The sequence below is a fragment of the Capronia epimyces genome (genome assembly GCF_000585565.1).
Source record: "Capronia epimyces CBS 606.96 chromosome Unknown aczIQ-supercont1.9, whole genome shotgun sequence".
In the NCBI taxonomy this organism is placed as follows: Eukaryota; Fungi; Ascomycota; class Eurotiomycetes; order Chaetothyriales; family Herpotrichiellaceae; genus Capronia; species Capronia epimyces.
In genome coordinates, this window is record NW_006912912.1 from 497,260 (window position 1) to 518,684 (window position 21,425).

General features: G+C 52.9%; 8 protein-coding genes across 8 annotated transcripts; 4 read left to right on the forward strand and 4 right to left on the reverse strand.

Annotated features, from left to right (window-relative positions):
- Window positions 1–504: 504 nt before the first annotated feature.
- Window positions 505–1,089, reverse strand: A1O3_09167 (uncharacterized protein; the record flags this gene model as incomplete). Its single annotated transcript, XM_007739263.1, has 1 exon — window positions 505–1,089. One exon carries the CDS (start codon window positions 1,087–1,089, stop codon window positions 505–507), a length of 585 nt encoding a protein of 194 aa, XP_007737453.1.
- An 81-nt stretch (window positions 1,090–1,170) lies between these two features.
- A1O3_09168 (uncharacterized protein) lies at window positions 1,171–1,764 on the reverse strand (the record flags this gene model as incomplete). The annotated part of the gene is made up of 1 exon (XM_007739264.1): window positions 1,171–1,764. One exon carries the CDS (start codon window positions 1,762–1,764, stop codon window positions 1,171–1,173), a length of 594 nt encoding a protein of 197 aa, XP_007737454.1.
- Window positions 1,765–2,531: 767 nt separating this feature from the next.
- Window positions 2,532–3,188, reverse strand: A1O3_09169 (uncharacterized protein; the record flags this gene model as incomplete). Its single annotated transcript, XM_007739265.1, has 1 exon — window positions 2,532–3,188. The coding sequence occupies one exon, from the start codon at window positions 3,186–3,188 to the stop codon at window positions 2,532–2,534; it is 657 nt and encodes a 218-aa protein (XP_007737455.1).
- A 3,560-nt stretch (window positions 3,189–6,748) lies between these two features.
- On the forward strand, window positions 6,749–9,329 carry A1O3_09170 (uncharacterized protein; the record flags this gene model as incomplete). The annotated part of the gene is made up of 2 exons (XM_007739266.1): window positions 6,749–8,565; window positions 9,161–9,329. The coding sequence occupies 2 exons, from the start codon at window positions 6,749–6,751 to the stop codon at window positions 9,327–9,329; spliced, it is 1,986 nt and encodes a 661-aa protein (XP_007737456.1).
- Window positions 9,330–11,372: 2,043 nt separating this feature from the next.
- On the forward strand, window positions 11,373–12,913 carry A1O3_09171 (uncharacterized protein; the record flags this gene model as incomplete). Its single annotated transcript, XM_007739267.1, has 2 exons — window positions 11,373–11,966; window positions 12,266–12,913. The coding sequence occupies 2 exons, from the start codon at window positions 11,373–11,375 to the stop codon at window positions 12,911–12,913; spliced, it is 1,242 nt and encodes a 413-aa protein (XP_007737457.1).
- Window positions 12,914–13,732: 819 nt separating this feature from the next.
- A1O3_09172 (ATP synthase subunit delta, mitochondrial) lies at window positions 13,733–14,459 on the forward strand (the record flags this gene model as incomplete). Its single annotated transcript, XM_007739268.1, has 4 exons — window positions 13,733–13,864; window positions 13,962–13,984; window positions 14,058–14,188; window positions 14,245–14,459. 4 exons carry the CDS (start codon window positions 13,733–13,735, stop codon window positions 14,457–14,459), a joined length of 501 nt encoding a protein of 166 aa, XP_007737458.1.
- Window positions 14,460–15,333: 874 nt separating this feature from the next.
- A1O3_09173 (uncharacterized protein) lies at window positions 15,334–17,016 on the forward strand (the record flags this gene model as incomplete). The annotated part of the gene is made up of 1 exon (XM_007739269.1): window positions 15,334–17,016. The coding sequence occupies one exon, from the start codon at window positions 15,334–15,336 to the stop codon at window positions 17,014–17,016; it is 1,683 nt and encodes a 560-aa protein (XP_007737459.1).
- A 2,131-nt stretch (window positions 17,017–19,147) lies between these two features.
- On the reverse strand, window positions 19,148–20,903 carry A1O3_09174 (uncharacterized protein; the record flags this gene model as incomplete). Its single annotated transcript, XM_007739270.1, has 3 exons — window positions 19,148–19,333; window positions 19,384–20,370; window positions 20,415–20,903. 3 exons carry the CDS (start codon window positions 20,901–20,903, stop codon window positions 19,148–19,150), a joined length of 1,662 nt encoding a protein of 553 aa, XP_007737460.1.
- Between the last annotated feature and the right edge of the window lie 522 nt (window positions 20,904–21,425).

The following is a 21,425-nucleotide window of genomic DNA, read 5'->3' on the forward strand; positions in this document are numbered from 1 at the left end:
GTCGCAAGTCGTAGTCTAGATACGGTATACGGTCAGTACGAACTTACCCATGGACCTGTGACAGCATTATCACTCACATCAGATTTCACTCCGCAGAGACGAGAGTGTCAAGTCAACCCTGATCTCTACCTCTCTCTACAGGCATGCGTATTCTTCTGTTGTACATTTGACCATCTAGCTGTTATTTACTACGTTAAAGCATCCGTATAACACTCGGGCCTAATCCGTCGTTTCTACCTAGACCTCGTAATAAGTTCCGTAGTGCTTCGTGATCTAGGTCAGGGTCAGTCTTGCCAGCGAGGCTACCTTCGCGTCCGACCTTCCTACTCCTGCCTAGATAGGTCGGATAAAGGCCGGTTGATAATAGATAGATAGGATGTTCCTGGGAACTGTGGCGATCTCGGCCTTACGAATAGGCCAAGCTTGGTCTTGTGATCTCGGCCTTACGAATAGGAAATAGGTCAAGCTTGGTCTTGTGGGCAATTCAAGAATTCCCCGACTTGATTAAGGATTTTCCGAGTGGTTCGGCGCTTCACGCTTGAGTTCATCGAGCTTCTTCACCAACCGGGCGAAATCAACTTGGTGGCACTCCAGATATGCGGCCCCCGGTTTGCTCTCATTAAGCTTCGTATCAACCTCCGGCAACTTACCCGTGATCCACTCGACCTCGCACCACAGATCGGTCAGATCGACCAGGTTGATGATTTCTGACAAGATGTCCTCTGATTGAAGTCTGAGCATCTGCCGAAGCGGGTCAAGGACGCGGTGAGGACGTGCTCGTGGGTCGAGGAGGTAGGCATGGCAGGCACGGAAGTACACCTCGGTCACGGACACACTGGGTGAGTAGTCTGCTTGAATACGTCTCAGGTGGTCCGCTCGGGACTCGGCGATCAAGTCGAGGAATGCGAAGACCATGTCTCTAGCATCTGTGCTCTCCCACGATTGGAAGGAATTGACGATTGTAGCCAGAGGCACCGGGTACTTGTCCCGGTTGGCCCTCTGCGCCGCGAGGTGGTCGAACCGTGTAATATGTTTCGTCAGGTAGCCTGCCGTGTAGGCGTGAAAGTCGGGTCGTTTTCCAAGGAGCATCAGATAGAGAAGTCGAAACTTGTCCCAAGAGGCAGAGGCATGTCCACAGCAGAGGACGACGTCTTTAGCGAGGATGCACTCTTAAACAATCCATGCACGGCGCCAGTACGGTCTCTCAATCAAGCTCATCATCGTCTGCTTCAACGAGGTCAACTCCGACGATAGGGAACACACGTGGCTGGTTCTCCAGACCCCAGAGTCGACCTCATAATCGTCCGGCTCTACCTTTGTCGTAGCTTCGAATAAGAGATCCGTTGCCACTGGCACATCACTTGGTCCAAGCCAAGACAGAACCCGGCCTGCGGTCTGGAAGATTTGACCCATCAACATGACCTGCCGAGTCTTTTCGAGTTTGTCTTCTTGGTCGATGCATAGTGCATCCACGTAGAGAAGCCTCGGACCGTCAAGGTACCGCAGCGTCTTGAGAGCGGCGGCGAGATCGGGCCGGAGGGAAATAACATGTTCTCCGTTGACTTTGATGTTTGCCGGGAATGGCTCATGCGGCACCTGCGCCAACTCCCAATTGTACGACAGGGCCTCATAGTGTGGCGGCTGGCTCAGCCGTGCCACGATGAGGGTAGCCTCGATTGGGCTGTTTGCTCCGCCAGCGTGGAGAGAGAGTAGCCTGAATGATTCCCTGTCATTCGGAATGGGCTGCCAGACTGGGTCTAACATCGCGGGGGATGGGGGGAGGAGGGGGATAGGGGGCAAACGCAGTCAGGGGGAGATGATCCAGGCGGTGTCGAAGTTGAAGCACGACAGAACACATCAGGGTGAACAGAGGTGAGAGGGAGAACCCAGGTTGGGAGAGGGGTAGGATGGAAGACGAGGCTCCTAAGACCTCAGGAGCCTCAAATGTGGTTCGTCAAAATGTTCGAGGAGAGACATGGTCGATATCGATATCGATATCGCTGTCGTCCAAGTCGTCTTGATTTAGCCTGCCAAATCGACTCTCCAATCTCGAGGTCCTAATTGGTCCTAATTCTTTGATAGTCCTTCGTACTAAGTAATTCATTACTACCTCTATATAGCGTACGTAGGCTCGGAATAACCTAGGTTACCTTTACCGCCTCCTAGGTTACTCTACTCTACTACCTACTGTACACTACTCTATCACGTAAAACAATACATATGTATCATCCCTACTGCCTACCCTACTATTACTCTACTCTCTCTCTTCCTCTCCCTACTTCTACTATGTAGTTCTCTCGAACGTTTTCAAGTCCTCAATCATTTATTTTCTCCCTACTTCTCTCTACCTAAGGGAGAAATAGCTTAAAGGTAATATACGAAGTATGATATCGTCCGTATATCGCTGAAATATGAAGCGAAACACCAATCCATCCACCAATTCAACTCGGCTCAATCATCTAATTCAACTCGGCTCATCGTCATTCCATCTCATCTTAAGATCTGAAAATGCGGACATATCTCTCGAACGTTCACGACAAGTCGCACGCCCAGATGCCGTCTGCATTTGCACAACCAATTTTCGTGTAAGATGTAGACGTCAGGATGTCTGCATGACCCGTGTCAGAATGAGTCCAGCCTTGACCGAGCGTCGCGCAAATTCCGTTCAATCCCGGCAACGTAGGGATCTCGCAGAGCCAGCCACCGACGTAGGAACTCAGGAATGAGTTGTCGTCATCTGTGCCAGGGGCGAGGACTTGAGCAAAAGTCCCGGGGTTTAATTCATGTTTCAGTGCGCCACCGCTGTCCGTGGCAGTTTTCAGAGCGTTGGCCTCGAGGGTGCTGTCCTGGGTGAAGGCCGGGAGGCCACCAGCCGCGCGCCATTTCGAGACGATGGCGAAGTAGCCGGTTGCACCGGAAGTGTCGGCTGTAGGGGTTGCGGGTGCGGCGGCGGGGACGGAGACGGACGCGGGTGTGCTGACGGGAACTGCCGCGGCGGTGGCGGTAGGAATGGAAGCATCATCAGCGGTAGCAGTGACGGTGACCCAGACCACGTTGTCGGGGCGTTGCCAGTGCCCATGTCCACGCCATTGGCGTTCGACCAGGGCCGAATCCTCCGCGGGAGTGGGCAGCGCAAAAGCGACGCCAGCGACGGCGGCCAGAACGGAAAGGTTCTTGAAAGAGAACATGATGGTGGTGTTTTGGTAGGGTTTCTTTGTGGTAAAGAATGTGGTATTCAAGTTCGGCTAGAAAGGAGCGGAACAGGAACGAGTTGGGGGAATTGTAATGAGAGTGTGTATCCTCCAGGGATCAAATGAATGTGGTGGGATGCAAGAGTCGAAAGAGCGAAAGGAGGGAGTCGCAGACCGTTGAATTCGTGATGAACCGACCGAGAATCGAAAGACAGACAAGAAAGAAAGGCAGCAGAGGAATGGGATGAGATATAATTAAACAGACCAAGCGCATAGACATTGAACGCTGGCACCATTCAGGTCCCCAATTACCGGGGCCGAAAGGAATTGTGAAACAAACAATGCCCACTGGGGATCTCCACACGCATTGTCCTTGCCAGATTGTCGAGACCGACGATCTCTGCCGTGGTCAGGCCTGACAATGGACGCGCTGGGAAAAGTGGGGAAGGCCTCAGTGAGGAGTCAGGACCGGTCTCTCAGGAGAACATCGCTTGGGCCAAGACGGCGAGACCAGAGACAAAGGCCCTAGACAACGTGATGGAAGGATTGGCATTTGACGCAGGGGGAAGGATGCAAACCGGGGCTTTGCTGGGCGGGCGCAACCTTTGCCGTTGCTAACCCATTTGGCTGTTGGTAGAGAATACTAGTCCTCACTTTCATTGTAGGCCTCGACCGGCTGTGCCGTGAGATCTTGACAGTCTCGCAAGATTGAGGTTGCGAGGTTGAGGCATTTGTTTGTCGTGGTTATCCCATGGTGCCTGAGCTTCAGGACATGACCAGGCATGACCTGCCATGTAGCGCTCAGGTGAGTCTGACAGGTAGGCGTATAGCTGGATAGCTCCTAGGCGACAGCGGAGGAGCTTGTTCCTACAGCGGAGGAGCTGGTACGAGTAGGGAGGATGAAGAACGGCGCGAGTGAACAATAATGGGTCGAGGGTCGAGACAAGGTGTCCGGAGTAAGCGATATACGCGCTAAACGCTCTAGTCTCTATTTGGGAAGAGCTAGTCCTATAATGTATTCAACTAGACCTATACAGGCATGGGCTCCCAACCCTACCCACTACCCCTACCCCCTTTTTTAGAGCCTGTGTTGAATGTTGTGTGCATATTTCCACCACCACGCGTGACGCCACTTCATCGCAGTTGCCCAGGTTGACATCATTACGTAGAAGGTAGCACTCTGGGGGAGATTGCATCTGACCGAACTACGTAAGTACCGGCATCTTCGGTGAATCAGACCCGACGGAACAAGTGCCGGGAGGGGAGGCAACACATGAGACACGGTGGTCAGGCCAGGATGCTGGATGCTATGAGCCTGCGGCAAGTTGAATTGTGTGTCTGAATTCCTCCAAAGGACATCTAAGCACTGTTATTGTTTACTGATGTCGATCCTCGCTGCCATCATAACTCTAAGCACTGGCCATGCAATAGTGGTCTGAGCCACGCTCCTCAGCCTTGTCCGCTGATTTAGCACGTCCGCTCTTTGGTGGCCACGGCACCATGATGATTTCCCCCGGCGTCATTCAGAAGCCTCATCACAATTGCGCCTGTCAGCCTGAGAAATGCAGGCTAGATCCCCAGATTGTTTTAATCTCGCATCGGCGCCCCATTACGCCATCCCTCGTGAGTGAAGTGTGCACGGTATTGGTTATGTGGTATCAATGATGCTCCAAAATAGCTAGGACCATGTTCAGTCTTCTGTCAGCCGAATACCTGTCCAAGTATGCCTAGCAACGACGTCAATTCACCAGCTGGGATTACAGTTGTATAAGGTCCCCAGCAACAAAAGAAGCAGGCACAGGTAAAGAAAGACAACAAATCCTGAGGACATTCTTTGCCAAACATGCTGTGTACACCGTCTTGTTCCAGCAGGAAAGTAAGCCCCCGAGGCCACAACACCCCGAAAACCAGCCATTCCTACAGCAGTCGCATTGATATGTTGACGGGATGGAGGAGAGTTCCAAATACTACGCTTTACCGCCTGCCTCTCACAGCGATGCCTGTACCGTGCACTGCAGCAAGGCTGCCGTATCGTCAAGTCTAGACTCAAGACCATCGTGCAGACCCGACACGGGAGGAGGGTCTAAATGTCTACGACTATACGCCTTTCTCTTTAAAGTACCTGCACGAGAAGACGTAGGAAGACGCCTCTTCTTTTGTTGGTTCGAATGCTCGTGTCGACAAAGGGCTGGCACACCTCATCCCCTCTGTCAAGCTCGAAGGGGTATAACGGATATTCTGCCACATTTTTGCTACGCGCACCTTTCTGGTTGGGGAAAGGAGCACGTATCTACGATGTAGCTTCACTACGCCCGTGGCTAGACTACGAAGACGGATCTCTACACCCTGATAACTACCTCCTTGTTAAGAAACGCCGCCATAAAGAGGTGTACCCTGAGGCACACTGCCGTGCAGGCGACGACGATCCGAGGAAGATATACCTATCTGATCGGCCTAGGTGGATCCATGCGCGTGTGAGCTTACGGTAAGCATTACTGGCCTCTCCTCGCTTCAAGCTTTCTTCCATGCACTGAAAGGCTTTACTATCCGTCGTCTCTGGTATAGAAGGCGCCTGCGATGTCACGGGGGGTTTGTTTCCCCGAAGGAAGGGTCAGTCGGGCCTCTCTGGCAAACATCCAACCTTTCATTGTATGCTACCGTTTTTATCCCACCAAGCTGTACGTACTGCGTATACTCTTCCGAGCACCCCGCCCCGGCATCCTGCTTCCTCCAGACATCTTAGGCTTCGCCTTGACATGCTAGGATGGTAGTGTCCAGGGACTGGCGCGAAATTTAAAGACGGCGACACCAGGCGTACCCTAAAGCGTCGAAGTCGCGACGCTGCTTTTGAGACTCTTCATATCTATAGGGACGAGCTAGGACACAGCCAATCATGGTTAGTGATACAAGGACTCCGCTGGTACGTCAACTGTTACTTATTGGCGCCGCGGCGCCAATGAATTTAGCCTCCACGACGGCCCAGGTTAAGTCACGGGTGCCTTCTCACCTAGCTCGCGGGTGCCAGGCACTTACCAGGGGTAAGTATAGGGCGGCATCACCCTCTTTTCTAAAGGGGGGGTTCGGGGTAGACTTACTTCTCTTGGCGTACGCCATCTGCACTTGATCATGGAAGAGGGACACCTGGGATTGGGAACATCTCTAGGCCAGCCAGGCCACCAAACAGGCGCAGCTGCGCTTGTATTGTTGATTGTTGGAAGCTGGTCCTGATCCTTCGCAGTGCCAGTCACTGGTTCCAAGTCAACGTTGCTGCACAGCCATCGCTACTTCCCAGTCTGCCCACGTTTACTGTGACCCTGACTCAGTAGCAGACTCAACGACAAGATGCCACACCTCAGCCTCAACCCTGCTCCGCCAGTCGCTCGTGCCCTTGTTTCCTTCTGACCTCGAGACTTCAGTCTGCATTTCTCGCATAGAGAAGTCTCGGAGCGGAGGTCCTCTCGGCAAGTTCACCAGTCTCTTGACTTGCTTTTGTTGAGGACTGTTTGAGCCTGCCGAACCCGAACAGAAATACATTCATCGAGAGAACGGGTGCAACGATGAAGACACTTCCCATTCGTGTTGCTGGCGGCGGTCAACCCTCCACGGTTGCCAGAGACACACCCGTCACGCCCTTCTCACAGTCGGTCTTGTCGAATCTCGTATCGACGCACAAGCCTGCGCTGTCTCAAGATGGTTGCCAGTTTCCCGACGAGTCGTCCTTCTTGTCATATATGGCTTCCAAGAAGTCGAGCGCCATGGCAGACCTCAACACCCCCGATTACAGCTATCCGCTGTCCTCCTATTACATTAGCTCGAGCCACAACACGTATCTTTCTGGCCACCAGCTATACGGCGAGGCAAGTGTTGATGCATACAAGATCGTCCTAAACCGCGGCTGCAGGTGCCTGGAAATCGATGTGTGGGATGGTGACAGCGATTCAGACACCAGCAGCTCGGAAGGTGAACAAGAGCAAGGTGATACATATGGCCGGACAAGGTCCGACTCCAAACCATCTCGATGGAACAGAGTGAAAGCTCGTGCAGCAAGGATGCGCTCTCGCTCTCGCTCTCACTCGGGGTCGCTGGTGAACAGCGACCGACCTCCAGACTTGGGTACTTTGCAGATTGCGGATGCGGATGGTGAATCCAGGACCACTGCCGCATCTCGCAAGTCTGAAATGTCAAATTTGAGTCCAACCTACCTACACCCCCAGCCGTCAACCATGCTTTCCTCCAAAAGCGAGCCTCGAGTTCTCCACGGCTACACCCTCACTCATTCCGTAACATTCCGCTCTGTTTGTCAGTCTATCAAGGAGTCGGCTTTCCTGAGCACTGACCTACCTATAATTGTCTCGCTCGAAGTTCATGCTTCCCTCCCTCAGCAGGAGATCATGGTGGATATTATGCGGGAAGTTTGGTCTGGATTACTGGTGGATATCAGCACGGAAACTGACATGTCGGTTCTTCCATCGCCGGAGTCACTGAAACGGAAAATTCTCATCAAAGTCAAGTGGACGACGGACCCAAACACCGGGGAATCCAACAATCCGATCAACCTGGCAGTATCGAACTCCACCGATGGAAGCACCGAAGACGGGTCAGCGAGTTCCTTGGACAAGAAGAAGCCCTCCAAGGTACTCAAGTCCCTCTCTGAACTAGGTGTCTACACCCGGGCCTACACTTTCAAGCACTTCGCGCAACCAGAAGCGTCCATCCCTACCCACGTCTTCAGCTTGTCCGAAAACAAAGTGCTCTCCATGCATTCAGACCCGTTCCATGGCCCGGCGTTGTTTGACCATAACAAGAAATATATGATGAGAGTGTTCCCCAAAGGAACGAGGATAAACAGCTCCAACACCGACCCGACCTTTCACTGGCGACAAGGCGCTCAGATGGTGGCCTTGAATTGGCAAAAGCTCGACAAGGGCATGATGCTTAATGAGGGTATGTTCGCAGGTACGAAAGGATGGGTGCTAAAGCCGGAGGGCTATCGCTATAACGAAGCCCACAGGCAAGTGCATGGCACGCCTACCATTGCGCCCAGAACCCAATGGCTTGATCTCGAGGTACGCCTCCTCGCAGCACAGAGACTACCATTACCGGCGGACAAGGATGCGTCTTATGCTTCCAAGATCAGGCCGTACGTCAGACTTCAGCTCCACGTTGACACTCATGGCCCACCGGGGCAAGGTAAAGGTCCCAATGTTCCGAACAAAGCGCAGCTCGACGCCGACGCGGGTAGCGGTGACGAAATAGACGACAAGTACTACAAGCGTAGATCCGCGACATCCAGGAGTGACTGTCCTGATTTTGGCAATGAGAAACTGAGCTGGATGAAAATCTCAGAAGTGGTCGAGGAGTTGAGCTTTCTCAGGTATGTTTACTTCTTATTATCTGCCCAGCGATCATTTCCTTTCGTCAGTGGAACGAGAAGTTCTTCATCTGGTCCAAGTTCAGTTGGTCGGATTTGATAGCCTTCCTGATATCTGCCCCAACTGAGACGTGCTTGGCCTCACCGCGAGTCTTGTCTCGGACCGTCCACGACTTTCGCATACCATCCCTGTGCCATCCCTCTTGTTGTGGTCGCCTGTAGCACTGAGTGGGCGAGGTATCGGCATGTAATAAGGAGGCAAGTGTCATCGTGCCGAAATGGGATGCCGTGTGCGCTGTGAGAGTTGTGCAATGTCACGCATTCGCAGAAAGCTGCGGGCAAGCATGAAATATTGGTCTGCATGCCTCAAACCGGACTAGTCACCGATACCATACCACAATCCCTGGAATATCTCGGCGAGCTGCGGCCAGCATTTGTTTGCCTAGCATGTGCGATCGTGTGCGATCGTGTCGCACAAATCTCGTTTCCCTGTGCTTGCAACTGTTGTCCTCCCGGCCCCTGTTATGAGCTTGATACTTGACCTGTCATGTGATGCCTTGGCCAACCAGCGGATGCTTACACTGACACTTGTCAATAGACTGAAAGTCATGGACGACCGATCGATTGGCAAAGACAACCTACTTGCTTGGGCGTGCATCCGTCTCGACCGCCTCCAGCCGGGTTACAGATTCATTCATTTGCTTGATTCGACGGGCTTGCCGGTGCAGGGAGCATTGCTTGTGCATATCTCGAAAGATCTGGCTTAGATGAACAGGGATCTGAAGCGAGGCCACGGTGTGCACCTGCTTGATGCACAGTGGCTGTTGTCATACTCAGCCCAAGTGGCCAGCAAGATTCTCGCGCCTCATACGTCGGCGGCTTCCATTGATCGTCGATGAGCACGTGTGATGAGAATTGTGGGGGCCGATCAGACTGCTCGAGGGATGGTATGTGCGTTAGGTGAAGATTACCATCGTCCAGCAGGCAGATAGTCTATAATGCACCCATTCTATCCGTTGACGGCTGCATCTCGATGAAGAGCAAAACGACCCGACAGCGGGATACCGCAATGTAGTACGACAGAAAGACACAACCTCCACCGAGTTGGTGTTGTATCGAAGACATTGTCTTACCATCTCAGCCTCTGCTGCGTCGCAAGCAGACATCCGGCGATTTCGACTCAGGCAGATCGTATATGTCGGGACTCGGGACTGGGGACTTTGGCCACGTCTACATAGCTACTGAGCTATCGAGCTACCAGTACGTCTGGACGTCGGTTGCAAGCGTGAGAACCTGACCATTTTGCCAGATCCGGTAGTTTCGAACGGCAGCGATGTGGAAGGTGCTCGGTAGCTGTGAGTCTAGAAGAAAGAGCGAGTCCCTCTTGCCGACTTCATGTGCAACCAACTCTGCTCTTTCCAAGCGCAATAAAAGTGCCTCCCAACCGTCATCCTCCCCATCAACCCGACTTGTTTTCCTTCATGCTGGATCAACGGCCTTCTTTCTGTTTCATCTTCTCCAACTATGGCTCTTCCAAAGTTTCAAGTCAACCTTCCTCGCGTTCCCACAGGACATGCCGACAACGTCAAGCAGCAGCCTGACTTGAGTCCGCACGTTCGCTCTAGGCCGGTGAGGACTATGGCCCTGGTACTGTTCCAGCACTTGCTGACAGACGCCGACCAGATGAACGGTGTGAGATGCCCTCAATGCAAGGCGAACGGAGTCGAAACATGGGTGATTCCTGGCACCAGATGCCACAAGTGCGGCAAAGCTTGCTAAAGGCATTTGTTCGACGGCAAAGTGTACGCCGCTGCCTGTCACCGTTCGTGCTGGGATAGCTAACTCATGCTTTGCAGCAAATTCGTTTTAGAGAAGCGAGCGGCGGCTTTGGCTCCAAACGTCGAGCACAAATCATACAGTCATGCCATCGAGGGCTGCGGCATACGGATACAAAAATAGACACAATGGACAGGGGCAACGGGGGATAAAATGCGTGGCATACTGAGGGTTTCGTCAATCATCCAAACACAGTCTGACGGCGTGTCACCTGCATCTATCAGCAGTCAACTCTAGCTGAGTCGGACGGCCTCTATCTCTATCCTTAGCATGGTGTACCTGGCTGTTGGACTGGGCGAAGGGGACAGCGCAGACACTCACACTCGTTGAAAGGTGGATGAAGGGTATGCTGGGTACCTGAGAGAGAGCCTTGCAAGACGGGATCAATAGCGAACAAATAATACCTGAGTATCTTTACCTTGGTGAATAGACCGACCGCTGTCGTTCGCCTCAGTTCTGTTGTGATGTTTCTTGTCCCCATTATCCGTATTGCTTAGACAGATGGAGTGGTTTACGATCCACTACGGTCGAGCGCCGCGCTGTGCAGAGTACGGAGGACTTTGTGATACAGCAACGCAATCCGACCTCGACAAGTTCGACACCAACATTTTTTCCCAAACGTCACCTGGCGTCTGGTGTCTGCCATCTGCCACCATCAGTCGCTCTGCACCGACCGCATTCTTCGGTTCGTGCAGAATCCCATCTGATCATCTGTCGAATCAATGGACTGGCGTCGCGAGGTCTGCTACTTGCAAGGCAGATCCCGTTGGGCTTGTCAGTGACGGTGCAATCTTTGACAGGTCTGGTGACTTGCTGCCGTCCATCCTGGAGAGATAGACCCCAGCAGAGCAACCCGTCAACCCGTCAGCCCTCTCCGTCCGCATGTCCTGCCGCACTCTCCTTTCATTCCCGATTTCAGGGCAAGGAATGACAGAAACAGTCTAAATCTCCTACTAGCCAACAACGGGCGAAACATGTCCAATCCAACAATCTACCTCTACGCCGAGGCGCTCACTCACATTCGCCAGCTCACACTGCACGCTTCTCTTCAGACCGAGAAGAATGAGCACACTAAGATCCTCTTGTCGTCAGATAAGAAAATCATCACGGCGCTCCACGACGGCCAGTCTGCCAGCATCTATCTTCCCACCCAGATCTCCGGCACCGCACATGTAACTTTCCCCATAGACAAGAAAACCGAGATCTCAGCTCGGCTGCAAATAGACGATCTTGGACAGCTAAAACCTGACATAGATGAGTCAGGCGGTATCGAGGTCCCTTGGACTGCAGGAGCTCTGACCGCAAATACCGCGATTCGATGCAAAGATTGTGGCGCCGATGTCCTACAGGCTGGACGAGTCACTGTGTGGAAAGATTTGCCCAGCGAACATTGGGCAGAGCTGATGGACTTCTGGTTCTGCCACAAGCCCCACGATAATTCTACCCATGAACACGCCGCCGAATCCAAAGGCTTCTCTCCTACCAGCAAGTTTACCGCCACTCCCAGGGTTGGGCTGGTGGATGCCGTCTCTTTTCTGCTGCATGAAGAGGACTGTCCGAACGTGCAAGTAAGTCCCCATGTCCCCTAGTTGGCCTTCGGGCCTTCTTTCCTCCGGCGTGAAGAAAGAGACCGTTCAAACTCATCTTTGAGGTTCAATTGACCCGGTTTCTGATACATTCGCCGCATATCGACGTCGTTCCGCGTCCACGGTGGCAAGTGCCAACCTCATTATCTGAGTGATGGATAGCCTGCTGCCGTGTCACAAATGGATACGCCTCCTTATTTCACCTTTGCGTCTTTGAGTCGCACAACGCAGAGGGATTTGCGTGAGGTACATTTCAATTTAGCTAACCAATACTTATTCAGAACGTCAAGCACCCTTCGAGAATAGATTCTTGCACCCTCAAATGCCCTGGTTGCGGGATTACTCTAGGCTTTCGTCAAGAAGGCGAGATAGGCTACCGACTGTTCAAGTCTCGGCTGCAGGTCATTCCCGATTTGAATCAGGACGCGGAACAGTTCCCAGCGGCGATCTTTGTTTGTGCCCAGCTGCTGTCTTTGATCGAAAGTTCTGTGACGCGCAGAATCGTTGTGCACGCTGACAATCATACCGAATCCGACCTGAAGACCGAAGGTCTGATGCTTTGGATCTTTAATCCTGACATCTATTACTCGAGCAGTAAGCGAGGGCCTACAGTTCACCGAGCCATGAAAGTCTTCTACAAGACACTTCCGGATCCCGTCAAGTTCTTAGACGCCAACAGCAACGTGTACGAAGAGCTCGTGGGCACAACAGATGACCTCGCAGACTTCAAAAAAAGCTTGCAGGAAAGTACAGAGATCCTGCCTCAGTCTGCACGGAGATTCCAGGATTGGGATGTTGGATTACTTGACCGTTGGGAGAAAAACGCCACCGGCTCCGCGAAAATGGATGAGAATCCGCTGAATAAAAAGGTCGACGAAGGGTTTGAATTGTTCAAGCTACCAGCTGGGATGCAAGAGCTGTACTTGTGATACGGGACACTGGCCAGATTCTGATGTTGTGCACGGGTTTCAAACTCGAAGATGACGGGCTACATGCATATCTGCAGACGAACTCGATGAATGGTATTCCAGGATATCAGATCACAACCTCGCATGAAGCATCGCCTCTGTGTGTCTCTGGTATGTCACCACTGCTCAGACCGAAGAATGTCGCCCGGTTATATGAGCTGCCGGAGTGCAAGTCACAGAAATTCTGAAGGAAATCGAGGCCGACTAGGTGACAGCACACGACCTGAAGACGCGTGCGATAGACGGATGGGCTCCATTCCCCAGTCTGTCCCAAACTGCGCCCATTCAGGCGAAGTTTTTCCGTCACCTTCCCGAGCGGACAGTGCACAGGAGTATACCAGGCACTTGTACAATCGCGCGAATCTCTGAACATCACGAGCCGTTCCTCGCACGATCGAGCCAGCACATGGATTTATGTGTTAGAGTCGTAGTCTTGCCTGATGTGGCACCTAGGATATCTTATCTTGTGAAGCTACATATATAGCGGTTAAAGTGATCCTTGATCCTCATGTATGACCGTGTGCTTGTATACAGTCCTCGGAAAGCTCAATCTTTAGGACCATGTTACTACGTGACCTTGGTTTGTCACGTGGTGGTATTGCCTCGTGTCGGTTCACTTGCCTTTCTAATTTTCACCTAGCTCTCTCATTGCACTAAACTGCATATGGAAGCGTACTTGGCAGTCCGACAGTTCGACTCGGAGTGCAGCAGAAGCTCACATCGGAGCTTGCTACGACACCTCTAGACTTCTCTTGCAACAACTTTCCGCTTGTCGTCACCATGAGCGCCCTTCGACTATCGCGTGCAGCGTTGCGCGCTAGAACTGCCGCGGCCCTGAAGCCGATCCAACGTAGAGGGTATGCTGAGGCCGTCTCGGACAAAATAAAGCTTTCCCTCGCCCTTCCTCACCAGGTATGTCGACACCCTGAGACTATGCTCCCTGTACATAAGCCAGAGGAGATATTAGGCCTCATCCGAATGCTTGAGCTGACATGGTATCGCTGCACAGGCAATCTACCATTCGCAAGATGTGTACGTCCCGACATCCGCCAACCCAGACGCAATGTAAAGTCTTCAACAGTCGAGAGCTGACTAGTATCTCCAGCGTACAAGTGAACCTTCCTGCCGAATCCGGAGAGATGGGTATCCTCGCTCAACATGTCCCGTCCATTGAACAGTTGAAGCCTGGTTTGGTCGAAATCATCGAAGAAAGCGGCGGGAACAAGCAATTTTTCCGTACGTCAAGTTGAATTTAAAGGAGAAGGATGGCAAGAATACTCACACGCCCGCAGTTTCCGGAGGATTTGCCGTCGTCCAACCTAATTCCGTTCTGAGCATAAACGCTGTCGAGGGTTTCCCATTGGAAGAGTTCAGCGAAGAAGCTGTCAAATCACAAATCTCCGAGGCCCAGAAGATCGCCAGTGGAAGTGGAAGTGAGCAGGACATTGCTGAGGCTAAGATTGAGCTCGAGGTAATAAAACCACCACTCCGGGGAGGCGTGGGCTAATGTTCTCCAGGTTCTCGAATCATTGCAAGCGGCACTGAAGTAAGAGGGAATGGCCACTACTTCTGTACATATAAAATGAGACCGCGGAGAAGATCGAATGGGATCGTGACAATATTTCCATTGTTCTACTCCATGTAACGATCGGTTCATTTTGCTCTTGCCCTTTGTTCTCTCCACTTGTACAACCCGCTGAAGTGAATGTGCCCTTGAGCAAGGCTCCAGTGCAAACAGCAGGCTCTTCCTGGGCTAGACTGATCAGTATAGCGCAGCAACAGCCCCTTGAATGGACTGCCCGTTCCTGCCTTTCCCAGGTAAATGCAAATCGTAGGCGAGGAGGAAAGAGCCGTCGTTAACAGCAACGAATCCTCACGATGCAGTTCCTGTCTCTTGTTAGTCTGCACCACCAACGTTTTGGTTGCCACCAAATCCCCCATGTCTAATATGAGCGACATCGACATAGTCCTGCTAAGCATCTTCGAGCATGAATAGCTCGCAAGGGTCTGCTGATACCGTCCACTCCTAGACAAACTGAAGTTACTAATATGAGGCCAGTCCGCAACGAGGCACAGTGGCCGACCGCATTCGGGCCTTTCAAGACATTCAAGTTCCTGAGGTTGCCGCCCCGAAGCCTTACTCTGGACCCCGTGTTCTCACACAAGCGAATGATTTTGGTATCTTTTCCGGTCGCGGTCGAAGACAGGATGCCATCTTCGCATCTCCGACAAGCCGAGCGGCAAGAGACGGGAATGAAGGTCTTCGTGGCGATGGACGTCCTCCCGTAGGACCTATCGTCCTCGGAAAGTCTCCTATTATACTGGAACACGACGAACGAAACAAAGATCCCGTGTCGGACCTCGTTCGACCTGTCACGAGCATGGAGCGACCCGGAACTGAGCAAACTCTGGCATGGCCACCGGCGGAGGACAACGACTTTCATTCACTTCGTCGAAAATATCGTTCAATGGAGAACGTAGCGGATCCTGCCCGGGAGATAGCAACGGCCAGATCGCGGCTTCGTTCAGTTATTGACAAGAATGTTACTATCGAAAAACCCAAGCGAGATCGCGTAGATACGCTGGCGGAATTGGGACATATGTTGGACGATGCCATCGAGGATCAGTCCTTGATGCCAGGCGTGATATCTGCAGAAATGAGTGATGAAGCTACGCCTAGACCCGACCTAACGAGTTATTCTCAAACGAGTCAACCAGTATGCCATCACTCACATTCACGTGGTCCAGAGGTCAGACAAAGCATGGGAAGTGCCATGCCACGTAGCAGCGAGGAATTCGCTAGAGTCAACAACGCGGAGAAATCGAGGCATCGGCAGCCACCTCTCAGGAAGAAGTCTCATGATGACAAGCACGGTACAGAGACGCCGCTGGTCGAAACCCGGCCAAGAACATCGCCTGAGCGTCAACTGTCTTGCTCTGTCCTCGAGCCGGGTTCACAGGCTTTGACCCGCCCCGACGAGAAGCTCAGCCCCGTCAAGCAGAGGGCGGCCCTATTTGAGAGCCTTGTCCAGAAGCCATCCGAACACGAGCAGATATGTCAGCATTTTCCGCCCGGACGGGGAGCTCCCCAAGGTGGAAGTCACAATCGCAAAGAGACGAAAAGGTTTGCGAGAATCAAGTTTGGAGGCACCATTGAGGAAAGACCAGCTACACCCTTGATACCGTTGACTCTACCAACGATAGTCAGTACTGAACAGAATTCGAGCACAGATTCTTCGGTCATGACAGTAGAGCAGCCCGCCCCGGAACATGCAGCATCTGTGGACGACAGGGCTACGGAGGCTGTTCCCCACCAGCGAACGGCATCCATGAACTGGCCGTTCAAGTGGACTATCTTCAGTAAACCTCCATCAACGCCACCCCAAGAAGCAAGACCTCTCCTGACTGGAGACGAAGCAAAGGATGTACACCACCCAGGGAGCAAGCCAAGTGCAGTGAAAAGTATAGTCCAAGACTTGCTTCAAGCCGCCAACGGAAAGGACGATGCTGAGAACCGCAGAAGACATTCGGAAAAGGAACGTCTCAGCCGGCGTCAAAGCCGTCCCCCTCCAGTTGTCAAAGAGTCCGAATTGGGAGAAGGTAAGGTGGACCTTGAAGATTTGAAACCCGCCAATGTGCCACCTTTACAAATGCCGATCACGGAAGAAGTCGAGGGATTGGGCCCATTCCCAAAGGTAAATGACACTCTATCAGAACCAAGAACTCCTCTTCAGCGTGCTATGACAGAAAAACAAGTGCTGTCACCTCCTAACAGGTTCGAGGCACTGAGCGAGTCAAGCCCTAGTCCTCGGAAACCTGACCCTCGAACGCCGGTCAGAGGAAGATCGACAAGGTCAACTCATCGACTCTCAGTGGGGGAACATCGTGGGGTCGAACAACGTTTCAATCTCAGTCCTGGGTCAAGTCGAAGTACTTCAAGAAACGGTAGAGCGGGTATCAAAGTTGAAGTTGAAGTACGAGATAGCCCAGAGAGGGAGGCACGGGACAAGGGTGAAAAGATTGTCATCATCCGAGCGAATGTTGAATCTGTCGACAACGAGTGAGACAGCACAGGAGTGGGGATGACCGGCTTGGAAGCATTGGTTGTCTTGAGGATAGATGGTCATGAAGTAGAGAAGCAGGATAGATTATTGCACTGTACAAGAATGGTGTTGGAGGACATGAGAGGAGCGGTATGAAAGGTAGCAGCGTGTATAGATGCATTGGAAATACGACATTTGTTGGTGCTATAGCGAGTTTGGATGATTTTGAAAATCCAGACAAACCTCGCACAGAGCTGCCTACCAGAGAGCAAAGGGACCAGAATCATACAGGCACGACAATACGGACTCAGTATCCAAGCTTGTTCAGAATACTGGTTTCGATGATCAGAGACGGAAGGCTCATAGACGGAGAGAGTGAAAGAACAGCACACCATGGCAATTCAAACAAATAGGGGGGGTCGATCATTCAGTCTTGTCGTCCTTGACGAAGAAGGACACGGGTACGGACAGTAAACGCCTACTAGATGTATGTCCCGGGGCATGCTGATCCTATTGGTATTGCCTCCCTCTATCTATGCTATACAGCTATTTCCACACTTGGCTCAACCATGCGGCATGATCATCCATTGTCAGCGTCAGCACCAGCATCAGCTACATATGTCGCGTCTCGCAGCACCATGTTAGATCTCAGACGGCAATTACTGCCTAAGACCATCCGCATGAAAATGACAGCCGCATCGGATCCATTCCGTTCCGTTCCATTCTGTTATGTACGAACCAATTTCCAAGACATGGAGCAAGCCCGAGTGCTTGCTAGCTTGCACTTGCACTGGCGCCGACGGCGGTCAGGAGGCCGTGGCGGTCTTCCTCCATGTCAAATATCTCCGAGTCCGGTCGATGAGGCCAGGGCTGGTGACGAAGACACATAAGATGCCGAACAACAAGAAGATGCCGAGGGCGATGTAGAGAGCGACGGCGCCGATCGTGGGCGTCGACGACGGAGCCTCGCTTGTGCCGGGCGAGGCCGAAGGCGAAGAGGTGAGGGCCGGAGACGAAGATAGCGTGGACGTAGGAGTGGGAGTAGGAGTGAGAGTGAGAGTGAAGGAGAAGGACCCCGCGGGAGACGACGCCGCCGTAGAGTGTGTAGGCGGCAAGATCTTGACAGACGAGACGGAGAACGAGAACGACGGATTCGAGGCGCTGTCTCTGGCTGAGACTGACCCTGTCCCGGACGGCCAACTTTGAACCATAGTGTCAAGGTCGTCAGCTTGTGTGGACGCAGCAGCCGCTGTCGGCGAGGCCGTCGACGAGCCCGCAGTGGACATTGTCGAGGTGCTCGTCGGCCGAGAGAGGTCTTCGGGCAAGGGTAAGGGTGGATGGTGAATCGGCGTCCCCATCGGATCGGAGGCTGGTCTCGACAGTCTCGGTCGAGATGTTGGCCTGGTCTGCCTTGTATGTATTCCGCCTCCTATGAACGGGACCGCAACATGCAGCGAGGAGTGCTTGTTGTGTGGTCCTCCTCCTCCCACGGACATGGGCATAGGCATAGGCACGGCCATATTCCCGTGTCGGCAAGATCCGAACTGCGGAAAGAAGGCAGTCACGACTGGATTCGACGACTCGGATCTCCAGCTCCGCGCAGTCAGGGGCAGGCGAGGGGTTCCTGGAGCGCGCGTGACTGATAGAGGAGAGGATGTGTGTGATTGATTGCTTGATTGAGCACGCCACTGGGGAGAACGGCTCTCTAGGGGCGTGTAGGTGCAGAGGCAGAGGTGTGGAAGGCCTGCGCTGGAAGCTCTATGGATCATCAGCCGAGAACAGAAGACGCGGCACCGCAGTACGTCACTTGCTTCAGCGCTCGATGTTTAAAAAGCTGCACGATCCAGAGGCAGAAGCAACAAAACAAACGAAACCAATTGAGGGAGCGCATGGGCGGGCGGAGAGGTGGACAGAGCCATCACAGGTCAGATCAGGTCAGGTCAGAAGTAGTAATTGGCAACACAGTGAATGGTTGCACGGGGTATCTAGCCATACGCAGTAACAACAACTGCTGCCATTCAGGAGAGGCGGGCATACTGTACAGCCTGTAACCTTTATTCAACGCCCCATCTGTACCTGCTTTTGTCTGGTATATTGAAGACGCTGCACACCAGTGGCTCAGGTCACGCCAGACCTTCGCCCCTGGGGAGTATCAAGCGTCTTGCTCCAACGCCACATCTGTTGCTGTGGCAGAAGGAGCGTCGATACCTTGACCGGGCTGAGTCGCGTTTTGAGCGGTGTCTGTGGTGGCAGATTCCCTCGATAGCGGTTGTGCTTTGATGGGCACGTCATCCTCGGCGTCCATCTGTAGGAGGAACGTCTCCCACAGCTCGATCAACTAGTCAGGTGGTTAGATGTCGCCTCAAAAACTCACACAGCAAAACATACCTCTTTCTGTGCCTCGACAGCACCTTCCAGGAATGTCTCAACGCCGCTCTTGAAGTCTTCGACTTTCTCCCTTTCAAACCTTTCCAGTTCTCCCCTCATTAGTCGGCCCATGTCCTCAAACAGTAATCTCGCTTGGTGTGCGCGCTTTTCTGCATCACTGACGCCAGCGCTGACCTCGTTCAGCTTGTCTTGTAGAGTCTTTCCCTGCCGCAAAAGCTTCTCATGAGCGGCTTTCCGTTTGGACAATTCACTCTCGGCAGCGTGCCAGGAATGGAAGGCCTTTTGTCGTTGCGAAAACGCTTGCTTTACACTGCCAATGAGTCGAATATATTCGTCAATCGTAATGCCCAACGTCAGAACGTCTTGTTGGGCTTGTCTTTCGTAAAGTTCGCGGATTCGAATTTGCACATCCGAAAGGCCTTGCAAAGGTCCAGAAAAAACGGGCGACAGTTCAACCTGGGCCAGGTTGCCCAGCGACGCAGCAAACTCGCCGGCCGCCTCTGCCAGGCCCTTCCGCTGGACGACGACGGCATCAATGGCCTTCAACAACGACCTGAGCTGATTTTCCAGGGCGTCGAGATAGATCTTGCGATCGTGGAACCAATCATCGTGCTCGACGAATTTGCCACTGGAGCCGCCAACGTTGATTCCTAGTGAACTGAACATGCCCTTGTTCTGGCCCAAATCTGGCTCCCTATTCTCTTTGTTTTTGACATCAATGTTGAACGACTCGCTTTCCAGGAAGATCTTGAGATCAGGATCATGATGTAAAATGGGGTGTGCAGCAATCCTATTGAGCATTCGCTCCAACGCGTGACGGCGAGTCTCGACGAACTCGCTGTCAAAGCGGCCGACGGCTTGCTTTTCCGGAGGCGGAGGGACCACGACTCCGGGGTTGTTGTTGTGCAGGGACGTGTAGAGCCATAAAAAATCTCGATATCGCCGGGAGACCGCAAACTCTGGCTGTTTATACGCTTTTGACGAGGTCTGTCCGTGTCAGCGGATGCAACGCCCCCGCTCATGCGACTCACCTTTGTGCGGACTTGATACACGATATGACTACTAGTCAGGTCGCCAACCTTGTGTGGGTCTCCAACGCTGATGTCAAAGGTCGGCTTTGCGGCCTGCTCGACACTGATACTTGGCTGTGTTTGTCGTGCTGGTCCGGTAGCACTTTGCGGCTGAACAGGAGGCGGACCTTTGACCTTACCGGCCGGAAACGTGGTGTCTTCGTGTTCAGAACCCGCAAGACCTGCCAACGTTGTGGATGGCTGTCGAGAGACCCTTGCATTGTTTTCTTTCCGAGGAGGGGTCGGAGCCTGGTCTGCGGATACCGAAGACGTCGTAAGCACAGGATCACCACCTAGGGGTCCAAGCGGATCCAAGGAGTCATCTACAGCCTCGAGCTTTGTAGGTTGTACTTCAATCTTGCGGGCAGGTATCTTTCGCGACGAGGAGGGACGTGGCCCGCCAGAGGACGGTTTCGCAGGTGTCACGGAACCTGGAGCAGGTGTCAGCATCCCATAGCCCGCTGTTATTCGGCTAGCGCACTCGTGAGGTCGGTGTCTTTGGAGGAGCCTGTAGTCGACTCTTGCTGGTTGTCTGGCTGCGAGTGAGAGGGGACATCTGCGAGGTGATTAGCTCGAGGTTACAAGAGCATTGCAGGCATGGCTCACCCCCCCAAGGGGAATCCAAATCCATTCCGCGAGTGGCCCTGAGTCGTATAGATCTGCGGAGCGAAAGGAGTAGATGCGTGGATGTATCTGCCGGGTGAACTGAATCGCGGAGGTCAAATTGAGGTGTCTCTATTACTACCGTTGGCGGCTCAGAACGGGACCGCCTGTCGAGACCACGCCGCTTTAAGTACCACTTATCCCGCGACCGTCTTCTGTAGCAACGTGGACAAAAAGACAAGTTAAGTTGATAGCTTGCAGCAGCATGACCAGGTCATACCGTGGTCTGAGCCGGACGCCTCGTCAACTCTACAAAGGCGGAAGACCTTCTTATTCTCAGTCATGCTGTAGTCTTGGTGCGACAGAGCC